The sequence below is a fragment of the Abramis brama genome (assembly GCF_963993115.1).
Source record: "Abramis brama genome assembly, chromosome: 7".
Lineage (NCBI taxonomy): Eukaryota > Metazoa > Chordata > Actinopteri > Cypriniformes > Leuciscidae > Abramis > Abramis brama.
In genome coordinates, this window is record NC_139969.1 from 22,630,483 (window position 1) to 22,653,350 (window position 22,868).

The 22,868-nt window shown below is 39.4% G+C and overlaps 1 protein-coding gene across 2 annotated transcripts in view; it reads left to right on the top strand.

The window, feature by feature from the left end:
• The window catches only part of LOC311086281 (myosin-7-like), a 28,897-nt gene extending 9,123 nt beyond the window's left edge, over positions 1–19,774 (top strand). The window contains exons 1-39 of one of the 2 annotated variants that reach the window (XM_084119084.1): positions 8,152–8,204; positions 8,392–8,426; positions 8,604–8,815; positions 9,107–9,250; positions 9,398–9,554; positions 9,756–9,783; positions 9,871–9,976; positions 10,079–10,171; positions 10,626–10,689; positions 10,806–10,904; positions 10,985–11,088; positions 11,170–11,308; positions 11,417–11,535; positions 11,612–11,761; positions 11,866–12,036; positions 12,144–12,453; positions 12,560–12,636; positions 12,812–13,017; positions 13,104–13,227; positions 13,350–13,486; positions 13,584–13,839; positions 13,939–14,181; positions 14,299–14,475; positions 14,585–14,730; positions 14,814–14,904; positions 14,995–15,384; positions 15,467–15,593; positions 15,677–15,795; positions 15,888–16,084; positions 16,319–16,502; positions 16,587–16,752; positions 16,964–17,088; positions 17,249–17,557; positions 17,670–17,873; positions 18,361–18,657; positions 18,742–18,846; positions 18,964–19,059; positions 19,151–19,285; positions 19,530–19,774. In XM_084119084.1, coding sequence (XP_083975210.1) covers positions 8,615–8,815; positions 9,107–9,250; positions 9,398–9,554; positions 9,756–9,783; positions 9,871–9,976; positions 10,079–10,171; positions 10,626–10,689; positions 10,806–10,904; positions 10,985–11,088; positions 11,170–11,308; positions 11,417–11,535; positions 11,612–11,761; positions 11,866–12,036; positions 12,144–12,453; positions 12,560–12,636; positions 12,812–13,017; positions 13,104–13,227; positions 13,350–13,486; positions 13,584–13,839; positions 13,939–14,181; positions 14,299–14,475; positions 14,585–14,730; positions 14,814–14,904; positions 14,995–15,384; positions 15,467–15,593; positions 15,677–15,795; positions 15,888–16,084; positions 16,319–16,502; positions 16,587–16,752; positions 16,964–17,088; positions 17,249–17,557; positions 17,670–17,873; positions 18,361–18,657; positions 18,742–18,846; positions 18,964–19,059; positions 19,151–19,285; positions 19,530–19,550 — 5,817 coding nt within the window. In that variant the 5' untranslated portion in view covers positions 8,152–8,204; positions 8,392–8,426; positions 8,604–8,614 and the 3' untranslated portion in view covers positions 19,551–19,774. Of the gene's footprint in view, positions 1–47; positions 173–248; positions 558–638; positions 843–924; positions 1,222–1,320; positions 1,426–1,525; positions 1,622–1,713; positions 1,849–2,152; positions 8,205–8,391; positions 8,427–8,603; positions 8,816–9,106; positions 9,251–9,397; positions 9,555–9,755; positions 9,784–9,870; positions 9,977–10,078; positions 10,172–10,625; positions 10,690–10,805; positions 10,905–10,984; positions 11,089–11,169; positions 11,309–11,416; positions 11,536–11,611; positions 11,762–11,865; positions 12,037–12,143; positions 12,454–12,559; positions 12,637–12,811; positions 13,018–13,103; positions 13,228–13,349; positions 13,487–13,583; positions 13,840–13,938; positions 14,182–14,298; positions 14,476–14,584; positions 14,731–14,813; positions 14,905–14,994; positions 15,385–15,466; positions 15,594–15,676; positions 15,796–15,887; positions 16,085–16,318; positions 16,503–16,586; positions 16,753–16,963; positions 17,089–17,248; positions 17,558–17,669; positions 17,874–18,360; positions 18,658–18,741; positions 18,847–18,963; positions 19,060–19,150; positions 19,286–19,529 lie in introns of those variants that run through there. The other variant, XM_084119085.1, reaches the window with a different exon arrangement.
• Positions 19,775–22,868: the final 3,094 nt, after the last annotated feature.

A 22,868-nucleotide genomic window follows, 5' to 3' on the forward strand; every position in this document is an offset into this window, starting at 1 on the left:
TTAAGTCTCTATGGATAATCCAAATGATAATGTAATTTTTCCTTTAGAGGAGATCTCTGATCTGTCCGAACAGCTTGGCGAGAGCGGGAAGACAATCCATGAGTTGGAGAAGGTCCGTAAGCAGCTGGAACAAGAAAAAGCAGAGATACAAGCTGCTCTGGAAGAGGCTGAGGTAGGAGCTTGGCCACAAAAAAACGAATTGAAAGAAGTGCAATGATGACATGAGTAAGCTTATTCTGTTTTTACAGGGTTCTCTGGAGCATGAGGAGGGTAAAATTCTGAGGGCCCAGCTAGAATTTAACCAAATAAAAGCTGACATTGAGCGCAAGCTGACTGAGAAAGATGAGGAAATGGAGCAGTCAAAGAGAAACCAACAGAGGACCATAGACACCTTACAAAGTGCTTTGGAGTCTGAAACTCGTAGCAGGAATGAGGCTCTCAGGATAAAGAAGAAGATGGAAGGAGATTTAAATGAAATGGAGATCCAGCTGAGCCAGGCTAACAGACAGGCAGCTGAGGCTCAAAAACAACTCAAGTCTGTCCAGGCCCATCTGAAGGTAAAAAGTGTTACCATTTAATAATTCACTTTCTTTATCTACAAAAGTAACCTTGGCTTTCCTTAACTGAAAATCTTGTAGGACTCCCAGCTTCAGCTTGATGACTCTCTTCGAGCCAATGATGATCTGAAGGAGAACAGTGCACTTGTAGAGAGACGCAATACCTTGCTTCAGGCCGAACTGGAGGAGCTTAGGGCTGTTCTGGAACAAACAGAGCGTGGACGCAAACTTTCTGAGCAAGAGCTGCTCGATGTCACTGAGAGAGTACAGCTTTTGCATTCTCAGGTAAACCATGAAGAGTCTTTTTGTATTTTTGTCGAAAGATTCCATTTCAAACGATCACTCTATCAGAAACTTTCTCATACAGAACACCAGCCTCATAAACCAGAGGAAGAAGCTGGAGGCTGACGCATCCCAGCTTCAGAGTGAGGTGGAAGAGGCAGTGCAAGAATGCAGGAATGCTGAAGAAAAAGCCAAGAAGGCCATCACTGATGCTGCCATGATGGCTGAGGAACTGAAGAAGGAGCAGGATACAAGTTCTCACCTGGAGCGTATGAAGAAGAACATGGAGCAGACCATTAAAGATCTGCAGCACCGTCTGGATGAAGCAGAACAAATTGCTATGAAGGGAGGCAAGAAACAAGTTCAGAAACTGGAGGCTAGGGTGAGTAATTACAGTCATCTGCTATTCTTGTGGCACTTGTTCATTTAAGAAGACATGAATAAAGCAATGTCTAATGTAAGTCTACTGCATCACTCCTAGGTAAGAGAGCTGGAATGTGAAGTTGAAGCTGAACAGAAGAGAAGCAGTGAATCTGTGAAGGGAATCCGTAAATATGAACGCCGCATCAAAGAGCTTACATATCAGGTGGGATTAAAATATTTAGATTTCATGGGCAAGTGAATAAGTTTGATAATGATTAAAATAAATCATCTACACAGAATTAATCTTTAATTAATGAATCTAGACTGAAGAGGACCGTAAAAACATAGCCCGTCTTCAGGATTTGGTTGACAAGCTGCAACTAAAAGTCAAAGCTTACAAAAGAGCTGCAGAGGAAGCTGTAAGTGCTCTTGAAATTCAGAGACAGAACTAGTCGCTGTGGATGGTGTTGTGTAAAGTATACTGATGTGTTTTGTTTGCCTCCTGTAATAGGAAGAACAGGCAAACACTCACCTCAGCAAATTCCGTAAGCTGCAGCATGAACTAGATGAAGCAGTCGAAAGGGCTGATATTTCTGAATCTCAAGTGAACAAACTACGTGCCAAAAGTCGTGATGTGGGGCCAAAGGTACAGTGGACACAATTAAATAATCACTAATTGAAATGTTAAAGAGCTCATGAAATTGCATAACTTCAGTTTGGATCCCACTCTTTTAATAGTCAACATGTCAGTCAGGCAGTCAGATTTGCTACTTGCTAGCCAGGTGTTTATAATTGGGAGTGACTATCTCATTCTAGAGAGCATCTGATTGGACAGAAATCTTTAAGGACAGGTTAAGTCATCAATGTTTTTGGCTGTTAATATTTTACAACATCTTTCCTTAATAACTAATGAAGTCTTTTTTCCCCTCATCAACATTCTTCTCTCACAGAAAGGATTTGATGAAGAGTGAAGTCCTGGAAATCTTCTGAAATCATCTTTATTTGCTTGCCTTTCTCTCTGTACACCATTGTACACTGTTCACTATTTCCTCACTTACATGAAATAAAGTCACTCTGCATCTAATTTGTTGTCTTATATGTTTATGGAGACTACTATTGTGCTGTTTTTATTTGGCCCAAGTTATATCACATTGTACAATTACTCTAAAATTAAATTCTCAGAAGAACATTTAGTTTACTTAAATATAAATTAAGTAACATCTACATCTATTTATCATATTATTAATTTGACATTTTACAATAAAGCAAATAAACATTTGTATCCCCTGAGAATGTTTATCAAAGATACACAGTAATCCCGCAGTGCATATAACAGCTTCTCTTTTGTAGATTTTAGCTTTGCCTCAAACATACAGAACTCTCTTATGCTGAACATGTCCTGTGGCAAGTGAAAACTAACTTGGGAGTATAAATAATAAATCACAACTGAGTTTAAATGTGCTTTTCAAACTGCCTGAACAATGATTTTAAATGAATTTAAGGTAACCAATGAGCGTCAATGACTCAGTGTACTGAGCAGAACTTCAGTAATCAGGTTTTAAGCTTCAGAAATGGAAGTGCTGATGTCTAAAATGGAAAAGGATATAACAAAGCCTTTGGTTCTTGAAATAGATTGGATAAAAGGGATAAAGGCTCATGCTCAATGAGCTACTCTGAAGTACTTAACATGTCAATTATCTCAGACAACAGCACTGATACTTTCAATGTGCCAGATCATCTTTGCACTTAGATGCATTTCATGTACAGATATTACAGGAAAAATCCCGTAGGAACTTCCAAGGGAGATTATGCTGTACAACAAGAACACAACATCTATAATGCTACAAATATTATGAAAATGATACTACTTTACAGTTCTATAAGTCGTAGTTCATTAACAAATCAACAGTCATTTTTAAATAATTAGTCATTTATTTTGTCCAGTGGGTCCTTTAAATGCTGTCTAGATGTAACTTTGCATCTATTGGTAAAAATTTGTCTCAACAAATAAATCCATCAGGGGCTGAAAATTATAGTTTCTTTCTTAAAAATAGTTATCCCAGCTCATGCTTTTTTAAACCTACCTGTAAAATGGAAGTAACCAACATCATAAATAAAATGAAATGTTCCTATACAGCCAGTGCTGACGGAATCTGCAGTAAGATTCTCAAAGCCATAGTAGATGTGATTGCTGAGCCACTTACCAAAACTGTCTAAAGTGGCAAAAATAATACCAATATATAAGTCTGGGGATAAAAATGATGTTCAAAATTACCGACCTATATCGATCTTACCAACCTTGTCTAAAGTTCTTGAAAGAGTGGTCTGTTCAAGATTGATGGAATATCTGGAAAAACACAATATTTTGGTACCTTCACAATATGGCTTTCGGAAACACAGTAGTACATATATGGCCATTTTAGATCTGGTTGAAAAAATTAATGATGCTTTTGATAGAGGAGAATTTAGTATTGGAGTATTTCTTGATCTCTCAAAGGCTTTTGATACAATCGATCATAAAATTTTACTTGGAAAGTTATGTCATTATGGTGTCAGGGGCATAGCACTTCATTGGTTCAAGGACTATGTTTATGGTAGGCAACAATATGTGTGTCACATCCACCGTCTGTCTTCCTCCTCTGTCTTTGCACTACACTCCCCAGAATCCTCCTTGACGCACACCTGCACTCACTCTCCTCTCTCCTCTAAGTAATTATCATCATCACCTGTACCTCGTCTTCTCACCCCTTTATATTCAGCACTCAACCTTCAGTCATCGTCTGGTCTTGTCTATACATGTCATTACATGACTCACAGACTCCCTGAGCACTTACCTGGATCCTTACCTGAGATGCATCACCATCCTTCAGCCAGCCTGCCATCTTCTTTGATCTTCCATCCTTGGTCACCTACAAGAAAGAAAGAAAGAGAGACATTACCATCCAGCTAAGCATTCTCTGTTTATCTGTGTTGCTGATACTCACCATTTATCTGCATCTCCGTTCATTCTGCAATTAAAGATTTAAACTTACCATCTTGTCTGCTTCATCTGTAAACCCTGACAGAAGACCAGACCAAGATGCAGAATCCTTCGTATTCCAGAATGAGTCAGCTTTCATTATTCTACGCAGCCCCGTTCATCATACAGTTGTGTCCAGCCGAGCCGGCATTTCAGTTCGGGTCCGAAACGCAACTCAAGGAGGATGACTTCTCCGATCTCCCTCCTCTCATCGGCCCAGTTGATCCACAGCCACCAGTCATCTTCACTTCCTCACCCATCCTCATCCAGAACCATATCGAGCCTTCAAGTGTCTGCCCAGCTGAACCAGAGTCTGCAAGCGTCTGCCCAGTCGAACCAGAGCCCGCAAGCGTCTGCCTAGTCGAGCCAGAGCCAGCAAGGGTCTGCCCAGTCGATACTGCTCACAGCGACTACCCAGCCGAGACTGCTCACAGCGACAGCACGAAGCCCTCTTCACCGCTGGTTCCGTCCAGCTCAAAGCCCTCTTCACAGCTGATCTTGCCCAGCTCAAAGCCCTCTTCACCGCTGGTCCCGTCCAGCCCAGAGCCTTCACCGCTGGTTCCGCCCAGCTCAAAGCCTTCTTCGCCGCTGGTCCCGTCCAGCACAGAGCCGCCTTCGCCGCTGGTCCCGTCCAGCACAGAGCCGCCTTCGCCGCTGGTACCGTCCAGCACAGAGCCGCCTTCGCCGCTGGTACCGTCCAGCACAGAGCCGCCTTCGCCGCTGGTCCCGTCCAGCACAGAGCCTTCGCCGCTGGTCCCGTCCAGCTCAACGCCCTCTTCATTGCTGGTCCCGCCCAGCTCAGAGCCCTCTTCGCCGCTGGTCCCGTCCAGCTCAACGCCCTCTTCATTGCTGGTCCCGCCCAGCTCAGAGCCCTCTTCGCCGCTGGTCCCGTCCAGCTCAACGCCCTCTTCATTGCTGGTCCCGCCCAGCTCAGAGCCCTCTTCGCCGCTGGTTCCGCCCAGCTCAGAGCCGCCTTCGTCACTGGTCCTGTCCAGCCCAGAGCCACTTTCGCCCCCTGCCTCATCCAGCCCAGTGTCAAAGCCTGATAATTTCCCCAAGGATATTTTTTGGGGGGGGCTATAAGTCCTCTCCGCCATGGCCACCCGAAGGGTCCTCTTCGCCATGGCCACCTCCTCAGCCTTCTCCGCCATGGCCATCTGGACCATCCTGGAGTCCGTCCATCTACACCCGGTCCACCTCCCCATCACGGACTCCAGGAGGTTTTCCTCCATAGGTTTTAGAGGACCACAAATATGGAATGAGTTGGAAAACAACATAAAACAATCTACTACATTTTCTATATTTAAAAGAAATTTAAAGCACTGTCTACTGGGGAGTTATGCGTCCGATGGTTTCGAGGTTTGACATTCATAAGGTTGAAACTTTCTACCTGTATATGAGGGAGGTGATGTGTAGCTATGTATCGTTTATGATTATATTGAAATGATTGTATTGCATTGTATTTACTGAATTGAAGGATTTATGAACCATGATTGAGAGACGGGATTTTTGTTTTGGGCATGCAAACAGGGTTCTCTCCTTGTATATGGATTAGAGGGAGGTTACGAGTATATATATACTTTATCATTGTATTGAAATTGTTATTGAAGGTTCTATGGACTGTGACTGAGAGATGGGATCTTACTTTTGGCGTGCGTTAACACAGCGTTGTGTTAGGACATGCTGTATGTCGGGTGGTGGTGTCTAGGATCCCTGTTTTATAAGCTTGTAGCTTCAGAGGGAGTCCTTTTTTCACAATGTATTATTGTTATTGGCAAATTGCTTTTCAGTTTGTATGTAAAATTGTGAAAATAAAAAAATAAATCAAATCAAAAATAAATCAACTCACCTCAGAGCAGGTTTCTCACAGGTATTAATGAGTAGGTGAGACACACACCACCGAGAGAGGTGAGAGAGCAGCAAAACAAATCTTTGGCTCTATCACGGTTGTATTAGGCACACTTGCACTCATAAATCTTTAGGGATGTGTAAATGTAAAATGCGCAACATTTTAAATGCACAAATTGCATATGTATTTGTAAATCTTGATAACATGGCCAATTATGTAACATTACGCATTAGAACATGTAAAATTCACAACAAGTGTAATTAAGCAGCCAGCTAATAGGTAGGCATACACATTTATAAATGGCAGTGATCTAATTTTATGACCAGTGGGAACTAAATGCATGTTACCTTTGTGTCGGAGTGATGTTCATTATGTTAAGTGCTTATCTGACTAAAAAGGTCACCGTTATCTTTACTGAGACTTTAGCAATGGCTTGGCATTTCTCACATCCTTTTGCACTTTGACGCCAGTCATCGTTTAAAAGATTTGGCTGGGTGTCAGAATAGAACAGTATTATCATGGGCACTTGTCATGGGCACTTAACTCCTTGTTTATCTGTCGACCCTTCCCGTGTGGTAATTGTCAAGGGTACTCACCTTTCAGTTATGTCTGCCAGTTGTATGTATTGAATCCTAAAAAATCTTATTCAAACAATCTTAAAATGGACAAACATCTATAGAAACACAACAAACCCAACATGGATTATTTTCCAAAATTGTGAGTTTATTGTCAAGTAAAAAAATAAAAAAATAAAATTGTACTTACCTTTAATGTTTCTGTCTGCATATATTTGTACTATAAGAAGAATATGTCTACCCATGAGGCCAATGGATTAGTGTCCCTTTCATCACTCACAGTTGCAACACATTCCAAGGACACTGACACCAACATGTGGACCCTCAAAAAAAGATTTAATATGAGTACAGGACTCTATACAATTACAAGAATTTCAGTATACCATAAAATATTCATGGGTCTCTGTGTATACCTGTCACTTGGTTTTATTTATGAGGAAAACCACCTATAATGGCAAGTTGACAGACTATAGTTGATCCCAGGCAGAGACATAAAGTAAGGTCCGGCTCACAGTATGATGTGGTTTCACTCCTCAATCAGTGAGATCCACTCAGCAGGAATTTCACAGGGTTATCTTTGTCCTCAAAGAAACAATGGGTTGTCAACAACATGTCTTGTGGGGGGAGACACTTGCTGGCTGGTAGATGATAATGAAGGATGGTACAGCAATAACCAACATTGTTCCCCACCAAGGAGATAACTCCAGTTCTCTCTTCTTTACATTTTTATTGTATTATTATTATCTAATTTTACTGAATCTGAGGTATGACCCCTCATATGAGTGCTGTTCGACACTTGCCGCCTGGTAAATCCCGCAGACTAAGATGCTTAATATAGATGCAGACTCAGAGGGCATCTGATATTGTTGTTTGCGTCCCTGCCAAGTCTGGGCTATGATGACAAAAAACACAATGTCGCATATTAACCCCCCATAAGCTCTCTGGGTAATTGAGAGCCCATATGGCATGCAGTTCAAACAAATCTCTTTACAGAAATCTGATACCTTCTCTTGAGTATTCTAAACAATGCTGGATGACAAATATAGAATTCCATCTAAAGTTTGTTAAGACAGAATTCAAATTCCTTTGTTGCCTGTTAAACCCTCATGGGGCGCTAAAGTGCCGTGAATGTAGTGATGGCTTACCACAAGAACACGAAAATAGAATTTCCCATAAATATCTTGCTCCTTTGCCTTAAGTTTTGGAGTAATATTCATATCAGATGCATATTCTTCAGTGTACACTGTACACTCTCTGGTTTTAATCATTCACATTTAATTTAAGTGAAAACCACTTAACTCGCTAGACTAAATTAGCACTCAGCTATCAACGAGAGCCTAATATGGAGCACTGACCAGTCTTAACAAAGATAAGACTTAACTCAACTAGCAGGTTCTTGCTTCTCCCTAATACCCATAAGTACCCTTGTTGAACCCTAGTGATCAGGCGCAATAGCATTCCTGCCTTGTAGGATGCCTTCCCCAAATTTGGGAGGGTGAGTTCCTTTATAAAGAGTTCTCATGGTTGGTGTCCAGACAAGTCAGACGTTTTATCTGAGGGTAAGATTTGAGCCAAAACTGCATAGTGAAGTTACATTTAATATTAGAGAATTCAAATTTCTACTACAACTTCATTCACGATAAATCCATTTTACTTCTCATTATTAGTGACGTGACAAAGACTAAAAAGTGTTAATTCACATCTGAGTCTTAAGGAGTAACAATAAAATTATATTTACATTAACAGGTTCTTCTTCAGCTGCTGCACCTTGTTCACATCAGGTAAGAGTCATGCTTATTTTCTATGAGAATATTTTTATTCATACCGGTATGTCAAAGCTGGTTTTATATGATTGTGTAGTATTTAGAAATCTGTATGGGAATGTTGATCATAGCATGTCTGATATTGCCAATTCTTAAAACTTCACATTAACATGGACTTAACCATGCCATCTCCAGACAAGGCAATCATGGGGGACGCTCATATGGCACAGTTTGGAGCAGCGGCTTCTTACCTGCGGAAGTCAGATCGAGAGCGTCTGGAAGCACAAACTCGTCCATTTGATATGAAAAAGGAGTGTTTTGTGCCTGATCCAGATGAAGAGTATGTGAAAGCTTCAATTATCAGCCGTGAAGGTGACAAAGTCACTGTACAGACTGAGAAAAACAAGGTAGGCTCAACTAATAATGAGCATTTTGAGAAGATGCTTTTTCAAAGGCGGGACAGATTCAATGACAGAGCTATTTCAATGGTACATTTTCAATGTGGTTGCTGATACATTATGATAATTGTTAATTAGAAACCACTGAGCATTAGTGAGGTCTTCATTATTTAAATGTTAGCTTCAATATGATTTGCCTTTGGAACAGTGCTATAATACAATCTTGACAAAACAGCAAATTTGATGCCACTTTACACAAGAGTATTACTCTAATGCTTACATTTTTTATGCTTCTAATAGACTGTCACTGTAAAGGAAGCTGACATTCATCCCCAGAACCCACCAAAGTTTGATAAAATTGAAGACATGGCAATGTTCACCTTTCTCCATGAGCCTGCCGTGCTGTTTAACCTCAAAGAGCGCTATGCAGCATGGATGATCTATGTAAGACCAGACCAGTTCAATATCACTCGACCTAAGCTAATTACTTGACCACAATACTCAATACTCAATACTCAATACACAATACACAATACTCGACCACAACCTAATTAGCTTCAATTACTGAACTTTATTTGTCCTTTCCCACAGACCTATTCAGGGCTGTTCTGTGTCACTGTCAACCCTTACAAGTGGCTGCCAGTATACAATCAGGAGGTGGTTATAGCCTATAGAGGGAAGAAGAGGAGTGAAGCTCCTCCCCACATCTTTTCCATCTCTGATAATGCCTACCAGTACATGCTAACAGGTATGGACAAAATCTGTTCTGCTCTGAAGATCTGAGAGTACTCGTATTCTAGCTGAAAGCATTATCAAATTGGGCAACATGTTTCATAAACAAACATGCAAAGTGTGAGGAACCTTTTTTGTATTTTGCACAAATCTCTGGATGAGCCTTATAATATAGATAATATAGAAGCCGTAACTGAAGAATTCTTCTCCGTTTCAGACAGGGAAAACCAGTCAATTCTGATCACGTAAGTATAATTTTTCTTTTAATATAATTCCTTAGTTAATTCAGTACTTCATGCCACTTTTAATAATCAGATTGTTGTTCTCTGTAGTGGAGAATCTGGTGCAGGAAAGACTGTAAACACGAAGAGAGTTATTCAATATTTTGCAAGTATTGCAGCTGGGGGCTCAGCAAAGAAAGATGGGTCAGAAAAGAAGGTAAGTGTCATTTTCATATGTGTCATCTGTTTCTGCATTAACTAGAAAAAAAGACATTTAACTCAATTACACCATGCCAAAGCATTTACCTTGTCATTAAAGGGAACCCTGGAGGACCAAATCATCCAGGCTAACCCTGCTTTGGAAGCTTTTGGCAATGCAAAGACCATCAGAAATGACAACTCCTCAAGATTTGTAAGCTTCAGCATTGAACATTTATGTAAAACTTTTAGTGAAGCTAATGTAATAGCATTCATGTCACAACTATCACAAATATAGTGTGAGAACACCCTCTGCTGGATAAATCAAAATGATATAAAGAGAACATAAGGATAACAGATGGCAGCATCCGGAGCCATCATAAATATGATAGTGTATTTAGTATTTATATAATTATGGTACAAAACATTGAAATCAGCAACAAAAAAAAACAAAAAACAAAAAAAAAGGCCTTAATCAGAAGTTATGTTATGTTAGAAGTTGTAAGAGGTTAATGCAGTTAAATTAATCTGAATCAAGTACCTCTTAACACAGGCATTAGGTATTTCTAAGCCAAACTGATTGATTTTCAGTAGTTTATACAATTATTATTGCATTCATTGTGCTTAACTTCTTAATATGATCATTGTTTTTTATTTAAATTCTATAGGGAAAATTTATCCGAATTCATTTTGGTGCCAGTGGAAAGTTGGCCTCTGCTGACATTGAGACATGTAAGAATTAATTTCATTTTGATATCTGGACTCTATGTGTGGTTTCATAAAACACTGAATGTCACTAAAAAATTTTTTTTTTTAATTTTATTTTATTTTATTTTTATATATATCAGATCTTCTGGAGAAGTCAAGGGTGTCTTTTCAGCTTAAGGCTGAAAGGGACTATCACATTTTCTATCAAATCCTCTCTCAGCGGAAACCTGAGCTGCTGGGTAAGATGCAGTAATCAAAGGCCTTTTACAGTAGTGCCGGATCGTCACAAACTGACAGTTCTTTCTTTCTCCTGAAATAGAGATGCTGCTCATCACCAATAACCCCTATGACTACGCTTACATCTCCCAAGGCGAAACAACCGTAGCCTCAATTAATGATGGAGACGAACTACTTGCTACTGATGTAAGAATGAAACATATTATATTTTAGTTTTTCTGTCACTGTAAAGTTCTCAAATGACATCTATAATTATGTAAACTTTAGGAAGCATTTGATGTACTAGGCTTCACTCAGGAGGAGAAAAATGGCATCTATAAACTGACTGGAGCCATTATGCACTATGGCAATATGAAGTTCAAACAAAAGCAGAGGGAGGAGCAAGCAGAAGCTGATGGGACTGAAGGTGTGTAGAGTATAATTCCTGAAGCAGAAAACTAAATGCAACACTATCTTATCTCTTATGCATAGCAGTGTTTTCCTTGAAAATAGAGAAATCTTATTTATTTTACAGATGCAGACAAAGTTGCATATCTGATGGGCCTAAACTCTGCTGACTTAATCAAGGGTCTATGCCATCCAAGAGTGAAAGTAGGAAATGAGTGGGTCACCAAAGGGCAAAATGTCCAGCAGGTGAGATGGAGTGGCATTAATTAAATGGTGTCCATTTAGACAAGTAATGGCAAACTAAATGCTTATTTGTGTTCAGGTGTACTATGCTATTGGTGCACTGGCCAAGGCAGTGTATGAAAAGATGTTCCTTTGGATGGTTGTAAGAATCAATCAATCTCTGGACACCAGACAACCTCGCCAGTACTTCATTGGAGTGCTGGACATTGCTGGTTTTGAGATCTTTGATGTAAGTCTTTGTGGAAAGATCCTCATGTTGTCATGTTTAAAATGCATATTACTATGCAACTTACAAAAACTTAAAATTTCATTCATTCTGATTTAAAACAACAGTTCAACACCTTTGAGCAACTCTGTATAAACTTTACCAATGAGAAACTGCAACAGTTTTTCAACCACCACATGTTTGTGCTGGAACAAGAGGAGTACAAGAAAGAAGGGATCGAATGGAAGTTCATTGACTTTGGCATGGACTTACAGGCCTGCATCGATCTCATTGAGAAAGTAAGTAGTGCTGACGATAAAGCTTTCATACATGAATAGTGCTTTAACTATTTAACAAAACAATTGTCTACAGTCAGTAACTCAATCCTATCAACTTCTTTATTCAGCCTATGGGCATCATGTCAATACTTGAAGAGGAATGCATGTTTCCCAAAGCCAGTGATGCAACATTTAAAGCAAAGCTTTATGACAACCACCTTGGGAAATCAAATAACTTCCAGAAACCAAGAGTAATAAAAGGAAAGCCGGAGTCTCATTTTTCTCTAGTTCACTATGCTGGTACAGTTGACTATAATATTAACAACTGGCTGGTGAAGAACAAAGACCCACTGAATGAGACTGTTGTTGGTCTCTTTCAAAAGTCTACACTCAAGCTCCTGTCAATGCTATTTGCTAATTATGCTGGGTCAGAATCTGGTATGTATGAGAAAAATTATGTATGCACAATTAGAATCTCAAATGCACTTATGAGTGGTTTGAGTACTACCAGTTATAAGTAATTATTGTGCCTTGTTTTGACCAGATGGTGGTAAGGGAGGTAAAGGAGGCGGAAGTAAGAAGAAGGGCTCCTCCTTCCAAACTGTGTCTGCGCTTCACAGGGTAATTGAGTTTCAGACTCAAATGATCATACACAATGAAAATAAAATAAAAAAGAATAGATAATGTGTACTAATGATATCAAGCTTGTCTCCAGTGAACATATGTCAATATTTTTTAAAAGCAATCCTTTGAATAGCTTTGAATAGCTTTACATTCTGTGCATTTATCCCAACAGGAAAATTTGAATAAGTTAATGACAAACCTGAGATCAACACATCCTCATTTTGTACGGTGCATCATTCCTAATGAGACAAAGACTCCTGGTGCGATGGAGAACCCTTTGGTCATGCACCAGCTACGTTGTAACGGTGTACTAGAGGGCATTAGGATTTGCAGGAAGGGCTTCCCCAACAGAATCCTCTATGGGGATTTTAAACAGAGGTAATTATTATTGGTTCTTTGATACTTAAACTCTAAATTTAAAACAACACTTTCCATTATTACAGACATTCTGTACTTATATACAGGTACCGAATCCTAAATCCTGCAGCCATACCTGAAGGTCAGTTCATAGATAGCAGGAAAGGAGCTGAGAAACTGTTGGGATCATTGGATATTGATCACAATCAATATAAATTTGGACACACAAAGGTGAAAACTTAGATTAAACTGAATAATAATTTTATATCCATAATTTAATATGGGAGCAAATATGAAAGTGATCATGTTGTTCTGTAAGTAAAGTGCATGTTTCTAAAATGAATTATGCCTAGGTGTTCTTTAAGGCTGGTTTACTGGGTCAGCTGGAAGAAATGAGAGATGACAGACTCTCTCTAATTATTTCTGGAATTCAAGCTAGATCCAGAGGACTCCTGGCAAGGATTGAGTTCCAAAAGATAGTTGAAAGAAGGCAAGAATTCCATATATTACAATTTGTACACTGTACTACGTTTTAAAAACACTATTTTGTGATATTTGCTGACATAAAAAAATTAATATTCTCACAGAGATGCCCTACTGGTTATCCAGTGGAATGTCCGTGCCTTCATGGGGGTGAAGAATTGGCCCTGGATGAAGCTCTTCTTCAAAATCAAACCTCTACTCAAGTCAGCAGAAGCAGAAAAAGAGATGGCAAATATGAAAGATGAATTTGCCAAGCTCAAAGAGGCTTATGCTAAATCTGAAGCACGAAGGAAAGAACTAGAAGAAAAAATGGTTTCTCTTCTCCAAGAGAAGAATGACCTACAGCTTCAAGTCCAAGCGGTCAGTTAATAATTTTGTGCATATAAAATGTGACAAGTAAATGTGTTTTCCACAGCACAGAAATCACTGTAATTTTTGAATTTTTTAACTTTTCAACAGGAGCAAGACAATCTATGTGATGCAGAGGAGCGATGCGATCAGCTCATCAAAAACAAGATCCAGCTTGAGGCAAAAGCCAAAGAGCTCACAGAGCGGCTTGAGGATGAGGAGGAGATGAACGCAGAGATGACAGCTAAGAAGAGAAAGCTGGAGGATGAGTGCTCTGAGCTGAAGAAAGATATTGATGACCTGGAGCTGACTCTGGCTAAAGTGGAGAAAGAAAAGCATGCTACTGAGAACAAGGTCTGGGATGTCTTTCTACACAAAAACACACACACACACACACACACACACACACACACACACACACACACACACAGTATAAACACTTAGAACTTAATGATCCATGGTCTTTCACAGGTGAAGAATCTGACAGAGGAAATGGCAGCTTTGGACGACATCATCGCAAAGCTAACCAAGGAGAAAAAGGCCTTGCAGGAAGCTCATCAGCAGGCACTGGATGACCTGCAGAGTGAGGAGGACAAAGTCAACACCCTCACTAAGGCAAAAGCAAAGCTGGAGCAGCAAGTGGATGATGTGAGTGTTACAATTTACATCTACCTTTAGGATTCTTGATGCAAGCAAATGCTATGCAGCCAATATTGACATGCTCAATAAATCAAACATGTTTAATTATTTAAACCAGTTGGAAGGATCTCTTGAGCAAGAAAAGAAGATCCGTATGGATCTAGAAAGAGCTAAGAGGAAACTAGAAGGAGACTTGAAGTTAACCCAGGAAAATTTAATGGACCTGGAGAATGACAAGCAGCAAATGGAAGAACGACTGAAGAAGTAAGGCCATTTCTCCCATTCTTTCATAGTCCAATTTGTTTGTTCAAGACAAAGGACTGTAAATATCTCTCTTGTAAATATAGGAAAGACTTTGAGATTAGTCAGCTCAATGGGAAAATCGAGGATGAACAAACTATTTGCATTCAGCTACAGAAAAAACTGAAGGAACTTCAGGTATGAAAAAATAAACAGATAGAGCATATTGCCACTGAATTTTTTTTTTTAAATGAGACAATGACAACCATGACATATGTTCAATTCTAGGCGCGTATTGAGGAGCTGGAGGAAGAGCTTGAGGCAGAAAGAGCTGCCAGAGCCAAGGTGGAGAAACAGAGAGCAGATTTAGCTAGAGAGCTGGAAGAGATCAGTGAGAGACTGGAGGAGGCTGGAGGAGCTACATCTGCTCAGATTGAGATGAATAAGAAACGAGAGGCAGAGTTTCAGAAACTTCGCAGAGACCTTGAAGAGGCTACTCTGCAGCACGAGGCCACTGCCGCCACACTGAGAAAGAAACAGGCTGACAGTGTGGCTGAACTTGGAGAGCAAATAGACAATTTGCAGAGAGTCAAGCAAAAACTGGAAAAGGAGAAAAGTGAACTCAGGCTGGAGCTGGATGATGTGGTCTCAAACATGGAACATGTTGTTAAGACAAAGGTATTATTAATACAAATATTTTTTTATATTTGTCGTCTTTGATGGAAAGTAATTTTCTAGCCAAATTATGTACGTTGTACAGGCAAATCTTGAAAAGACCTGCAGGTCTTTGGAAGATCAAATGAATGAATACAGAACAAAATTTGAGGAGGGCCAGCGTTGTATCAATGACTTCACAATGCAAAAATCTAAGCTACAATCTGAAAATGGTAAGGCTGCCAATAACTGTCTTGTTTAATTCTTATGACTGACAGAACACCGACAATAATAAAATACTTGATGACACATGTAGGTGAACTTTCAAGACAGCTGGAGGAGAAAGACTCTCTTGTCACCCAGCTAACCAGAAGCAAGATGTCTTACACTCAGCAAATTGAAGATCTTAAAAGGCAATTCGAGGAGGAAACTAAGGTGTGAACTGAGTATGAACATTGCCTGATTAATATTTCAAAAATGAATTGCATTAATTTTGTTGATCTGCTAAATAACAATGTGTCCTCCAGGCGAAGAATGCCCTCGCCCATGCTGTACAGTCCTCCCGTCATGACACAGATCTGCTCAGAGAGCAGTATGAGGAGGAGCAGGAAGCCAAAGCAGAGCTACAGCGAAGCATGTCTAAAGCTAATTCTGAGGTGGCTCAGTGGAGAACCAAGTATGAAACTGATGCCATTCAGAGGACTGAGGAGCTGGAAGAAGCCAAGTAAGATATGTTTCTATTTCAAATTTCATAGACATTTTGACTTTTCCATGTAACTTCTCTACTGACAGATAAGCTTTTTGTTTGTGTTATGTTTCTTTTAAAATGTAAGACGAACAAAAAGTTTTTCTGTTAGTTGGCCAAGCTTCACCAAACAGAGGGTAAAATATAATCTATCCACTAGAGTGTGCACTCACACAGTTACATTCCTCAATATTGTTCCGTTTCCTAAAACAGGAAGAAACTGGCTCAACGTTTGCAGGAGGCTGAAGAAGCTGTTGAAGCAGTTAATGCGAAATGTTCTTCTCTTGAAAAGACCAAACACAGACTCCAGAATGAGATTGAAGATCTTATGGTGGACCTGGAGAGGTCTAATGCAGCTGCAGCAGCACTGGACAAGAAGCAAAGAAACTTTGATAAGGTAACCAAACTTTATTTGGGATTAAGCTAAAAAATTCTTTCTGAATACCTGTCATCCTACTTAAATGAGAAATGATGCTTTTAGGTCCTGACTGAGTGGAAGCAGAAGTACGAAGAGTCACAGGCTGAGCTAGAGAGCTCTCAGAAGGAAGCCAGATGTCTGAGTACTGAACTTTTTAAGCTGAAGAACTCCTATGAAGAATCTTTGGATCACCTGGAGACCATGAAGAGAGAAAATAAAAATCTCCAAGGTAAATAAACCAAAATAACTTTTTATTGGCAAATAATCTTAATAGATAAATGGAGATACTGGAAAGACAATACAAGTAGTACAATAGGACTTTATGGTGTATTGGGGTGGTGGAAGAAGAATTTATAGTATTGTAGAGACATTTATATTTATATCACTGGGGAAAATATGGCAATATGTTAAAATGTTTTTTTGTTTTTTTTTTCATCTAGAGGAAATTTCTGATCTCACTGAGCAACTTGGTGAAGGAGGAAAGAGCATTCATGAGCTGGAGAAAATGAGAAAACAGCTGGAGCAAGAAAAAAGTGAGATTCAGTCTGCTCTGGAAGAGGCAGAGGTAAGTTTTCAGATGAAGCTCGATTTCTTAATTTTGAAGAAAAATAAAACATATAAAAACAACAGCTGATTAAATTGTATTTTTACTATTGTTTAAAATTAATAATATTTTTAAAGTACTGCAAACCAAGTTATAGATCACAAAATGTTATGTTTAAAAGGCCTCATTGGAGCACGAGGAGGGTAAGATTCTGCGAGCTCAGCTAGAATTTGGACAAATTAAGGCTGATATTGAGCGCAAACTAGCTGAGAAGGATGAAGAGATGGAACAGAGCAAACGGAATTTGCAGAGGACCATTGACACTCTGCAAAGCTCCTTGGAGTCAGAAACACGAAGCAGGAATGAGGCCCTCAGAATAAAAAAGAAGATGGAAGGAGATCTGAATGAGATGGAGATCCAGCTTAGTCAGGCAAACCGACAAGCAGCAGAGGCTCAAAAACAACTCAAGAGTGTCCAAGCACATCTGAAAGTAAGATGCACTCAGAATCAATACTGTGAATCAGTTAGGCAAAGAATGAAAGCTTTTGAAAGGGTAGAGCTGTTGAAGGGTTAGTCTTAATTAGTTTGCACTCATCTTTCAGGATGCTCAGCTTCAGCTGGATGACTCTCTGAGAACAAATGATGATCTCAAGGAGAACATTGCGATTTTAGAGAGACGCAACAACCTTCTGCAAGCTGAACTGGAGGAGCTGAGAGCCGCTCTTGAGCAAAATGAGAGAGGCCGTAAGCTTGCTGAGCAAGAACTGCTGGATACCAGTGAAAGAGTGCAGCTACTGCACTCCCAGGTAAAGCGAATGGATGCTTATTCTTAAGGTTGGGAATGGAAAATCAATTCCAATTCTGGAATCGGATACTTGTTATAAAATTTAAATTGATCGATCCGCTTATTGATTCCTGTGTGCGCATTGTAATGTGGTTTTAAAACATTAGAGAGCAAGAAGATGTGAAAGAGAACTCAATTCAGCATTTGCACGCTGTTTTCTGTGCTGGGCACATCCAGACTATCTTTTGTTCATGGTATTGAGCTGCAACAGAATGTTACAAAAGAATAAAAAGTCACAGAATAAATAGGATTGATATCTAAATGTTCTAAATGTTTTCATTCCCCCCCCCCCCCCATATTGGAAATGAAACTGGGAATCAATAAGCAGAACCGATATTGGAATCTGAATCGCTAAAATTCAAGTGATACTCAACCTGACTTAATCTTCATTTTGAACAGATCCATTCTTATTCAGTTTCTAATTTAATGCAAATACCTAATTTGTCTAGAATACAAGCCTATTGAATCAGAAGAAGAAGCTGGAGGCTGACACATCCCAGCTTCAGAGTGAGGTGGAAGAGGCAGTGCAAGAATGCAGGAATGCTGAAGAAAAAGCCAAGAAGGCCATCACTGATGCTGCCATGATGGCTGAGGAACTGAAGAAGGAGCAGGATACAAGTTCTCACCTGGAGCGTATGAAGAAGAACATGGAGCAGACCATTAAAGATCTGCAGCACCGTCTGGATGAAGCAGAACAAATTGCTATGAAGGGAGGCAAGAAACAAATCCAGAAACTAGAAGCTCGGGTGAGTGACCTACCTCAAATCCCAACAATGTTTTCTGACTGTTGAAAGTGGTATGCTGTAAAAACATTCATACGATGCCAACAGGTGAGGGAGCTGGAGAATGAAGTAGAATCAGAACAGAAGAAGAGCAGCGAGGCAGTGAAAGGAATTCGCAAATATGAGAGACGTATTAAAGAACTGACCTACCAGGTACTACAACAACAACAAAAAACATCTAATTTTATTACTGAATACACCAATAGAAAATGTTACGACAACACTTTCAAACATCAAATAATATCTTTTTGTTATTATTTGTCTTAAAAGACTGAGGAGGACCGCAAGAATATGGCTCGTCTGCAAGATCTAGTTGACAAGCTTCAGCTAAAGGTCAAAGCTTACAAGAGGGCTGCAGAGGAAGCTGTAAGTATTGGACTAAATATCACACTTTTGATGATAAATCATACTATTCAGTTAAGGCTCTAGTCTCAGAACTGCTAATCCTGCTTCATAGGAGGAACAAGCAAACACAAATCTTAGCAAGTTCCGGAAAATCCAGCATGAACTTGATGAAGCAGAAGAAAGAGCTGACATTGCAGAGTCACAAGTCAATAAACTGCGTGCCAAAAGTCGTGATGTTGGTTCTAAGGTCAGTGCTTAAGAAGACTGATATTTATTTGTGATCCATTCTGATTCAAGCCAATTAAGTCACATGTAGTTTTAATTTACCCAGTTTCCAAGTATAGGCCTACTGTAGAAACAAAAGTTTATATATGGATATATGGTCTAAATATATAGTCACATTGATATATAATTCATTTTTAGAGACATACTTATGCAATTGAATCATTTACCACAACTGATAATCTCTTCCTCTTATCTTTTTCATACAGAAGGGACATGATGAAGAGTAAACCTCAAATGGACCTTCTGCATGTCTCCCATATGTTGAATTAGTTATCCACTCAGTCGAGCTCTTTTTCAGTCACACAGTAGAATAAAGTTGAATTGCATTATATCTGTGTTGTGATTGAGTTGTGCATTGAAATTATATATTAAAGTGCCCCTATTATGCTATTTTAAACTTTCCTAATGTTGTTTTGGAGTCTCCTACAACAGGTTTTCATGCATCAAAGGTAAAAAAAAAAAACAGTTTAATTTTCTCATAATATACATTTGTAAATCAACCCATTTTCAATGATTCTCAAATGACTCGTCAGATGAATCAATCTCTCTAAATCCCTCCTTTCCACGAGCTGCTCTGCTCTGATTGGCCAGACGGCTCAGTCTGTTGTGATTGGTCTACTGCGTGAAGCGCATGTGTCGAAAACAAAACCGCCCATTGCCATAACAACGTCAGCTCTGCTTGTCCTGAGGCTTCCTACACCGCAAACTAAACACAGTAGGCTTGTTTGAGATGTGCAAAATCTGCGCAAAACCGATCACCAGTGATCACCGCGAGATGCATGCCGGTTAGAAATGTGTCCGATGCGGTTCACCTTGCTCTGATGTCATGCTGACGTGTGTCAAAAAACCCTTGCAAGCGCAAGGCGGACTTGTCGGATTCTGCAGTTACGCGCAGTTGCACTCAAGGGGGTAATCCAGCACCCGGAAAGCATACCTTCCCTGGGGGCCGCCATTGGTTAGCAAGCCATCACCTTCTGTTAGAATTTCATTGACTCCCATTCATTTTGGCGTCACTTTGACAGCGAATAACTTTACAACTGAGGCGTTTAAAGACTCTATTTATCCATTGTCGTGTTTCTTTAGAAATAAACAATGTATAAAAGGCTCCATTACCTTGTATCTTACGTTATGGCCCCGTAGAAGCTTTTTGTAAAAATAGGCTAACGATTGCGTCATAACCACGCGAGTCTCTGTCGCACATTACAGAAATTACCGTATAGACAGGAGGAGAAGCTCGCAGGCAATCTGGGAGACGTGGAGGCATAAAGTTCGATAAAGTCAAGGGAGAAGCCCATAGAGAGTCATAAAGTTGCTCCTGCTCCTAGCTCATGGACAGCTCCTACTCACGCTCTCCGTCTCTGCAAGATTCGGAAGGGAATGATTCAGATTTCTCTTGGCACAGCTACTAGAAGACTTACAACTGTCAGACAGGTTGCTCATGTCACATCTACGTCGTCAAGCTCAGTTTGAGGCTGCGCAGTACGCTCAGCCATTAGGAAGTGAGTGCTTCTAATTGACTTCACTTTCTCTTCGCTGTGTCCATTTCTTATACTGTCTATGGTTGCTCTCCACCGACCATACTGCGCTGATCAAAAGCACGATGGGAAACGACTTGCTGACGACACAGCTTAATGCTCATTGGTTTAAACAACCATAATGTATTGTTCTATTTTATAATGTTTGATTTTAAAACTCTGATATCATGTTTTATGTGTATAAATTATGTGTGAATACTCCCAAACTCTCTGACAGTGCGATCTCTATGTGATGTAATTTAAAAAATATATATATATATAAAAACACGTCTGTATTAAAGAAAAAAATTATTGATAAACACGTATTTGGAATGAGATTAAATAATATGAAGGTAATATGATGCCATAAAGAATTGCATGCGCAGGGTAAGATTTGTGAAAGTGTATTTAAGATTGCAAGCGTAAATTAAATTTGATCCTATTTATTTTGCGTTAGCATGAAGCTGCAGTTTCACAATACATGAATTACACTTACGAATAACAGTAAAATGCTGAAAATATTTTTTTCTTATGTACAATCTTATGTACACTTTCACAAATCTTACCCTGCCCATGCAATTCTTTATGGCATCATATTACCTTTATAAAATAACAAGTACTTTGGGTGTCTTGTTCATTATATTTATTTTCATATAAAAGCAACAGAACTTCAATTACATCCAGTTTATTATGCACGACGTGAATCCCGTGAAATCCATCTTTGATCTCACAGGTGTCTGATCCACTACGAGAAGAGAAAACTGTCCTTGCCTGAGCTTTTTTCACTCCTCCCCTCACTGCAGCCGCCTACTCTCGCATACATTTCAGGCGAGGCAAAGCGCACCTCAAGCCTCTTAACGAACAATGACGTTGATTTTACCATCTCAATCCGACCGCGAGTGCGATGATAAAACATTGGAAGAGCTAGTTATTCAACCTAAACCTCCATCGCAAGGACGACTCGAGGACGTTTCTCAGTGACTCAGTTTGAGGTACATTACGAGATGTTCCAACTGTAATTCCTCACCATCATCAATAACAAGTGCATGTCCATCAACAAACAGATTATTTTACTTGTACTTTTTTTTATTTACCGAGTATTTTTCTAATTTATTGCGGTGAACATCTGGAAACTGTATCAATAACAGTGCATTAGCTGAGCTCTAGCATGAATGACTTATGTAAAGTAAACTTTGGTAAAACAAATCTTGCTCCATGCTTAATCTTTCGTCAAAGTAGTGAGAACGACAGACAATCTGCATCAATTGACACAGTTTTAGGTAATAGTCCCACAACTGATTAGCAGAAGTATTTCAGTAAGACAGTAATAATGTGAGTTAACCAGTTAGCAGGAGACCTAAACAAAATAAAACTCAAAACTAAGTATTTTGAACACCATCTTTCAAGAGTTTGCGAATGCAACACTGAACTCCGAGATTTGAGAAGCAGTCGTCAGTAAAATAAAGGGAACACAGCAAAAGATTAGGATGGTATCATGGTAAAGATTAATTTTAACCACTGATACTTCACATGCTGGTCCTTGGGCAGTGAAAACAACGAAACTGCTTATGACTCGTTTGAAAAACGATTCATTTCATTGACTCAGAGTCGACTCTTACTTTCGAAAGACAATAACTTTATATACGGTGCACTTTCATTTTTAAAACTTTGCAGGATGTTTTCAATCAGCTATGTTACACACATGAAAGGTAATTTTCAAAAAGACATAATAGGGGCACTTTAACACTACTTTGTGGGAGGAAAAATATATCTAGGCTACTAATCTATCATATTAATTGTAACATTTTAATATTGTATAGAAAAATATGTCATTAAATTGCATTTTTAATAATACTTCAGGGGGTAAATAAATAGGCCATACCAGTTCGTATGTCAAAACCACTGCTCTAGAACACAAAATATAGCCTACTTGCTCTTTACATCCATTCTCTCCAGAAATAGGACATTTAAATTGTATCCTCAATAGTCTAGTCTAGACTGTGACCTAAAAGTTTGTCAACAGGTTGTTAC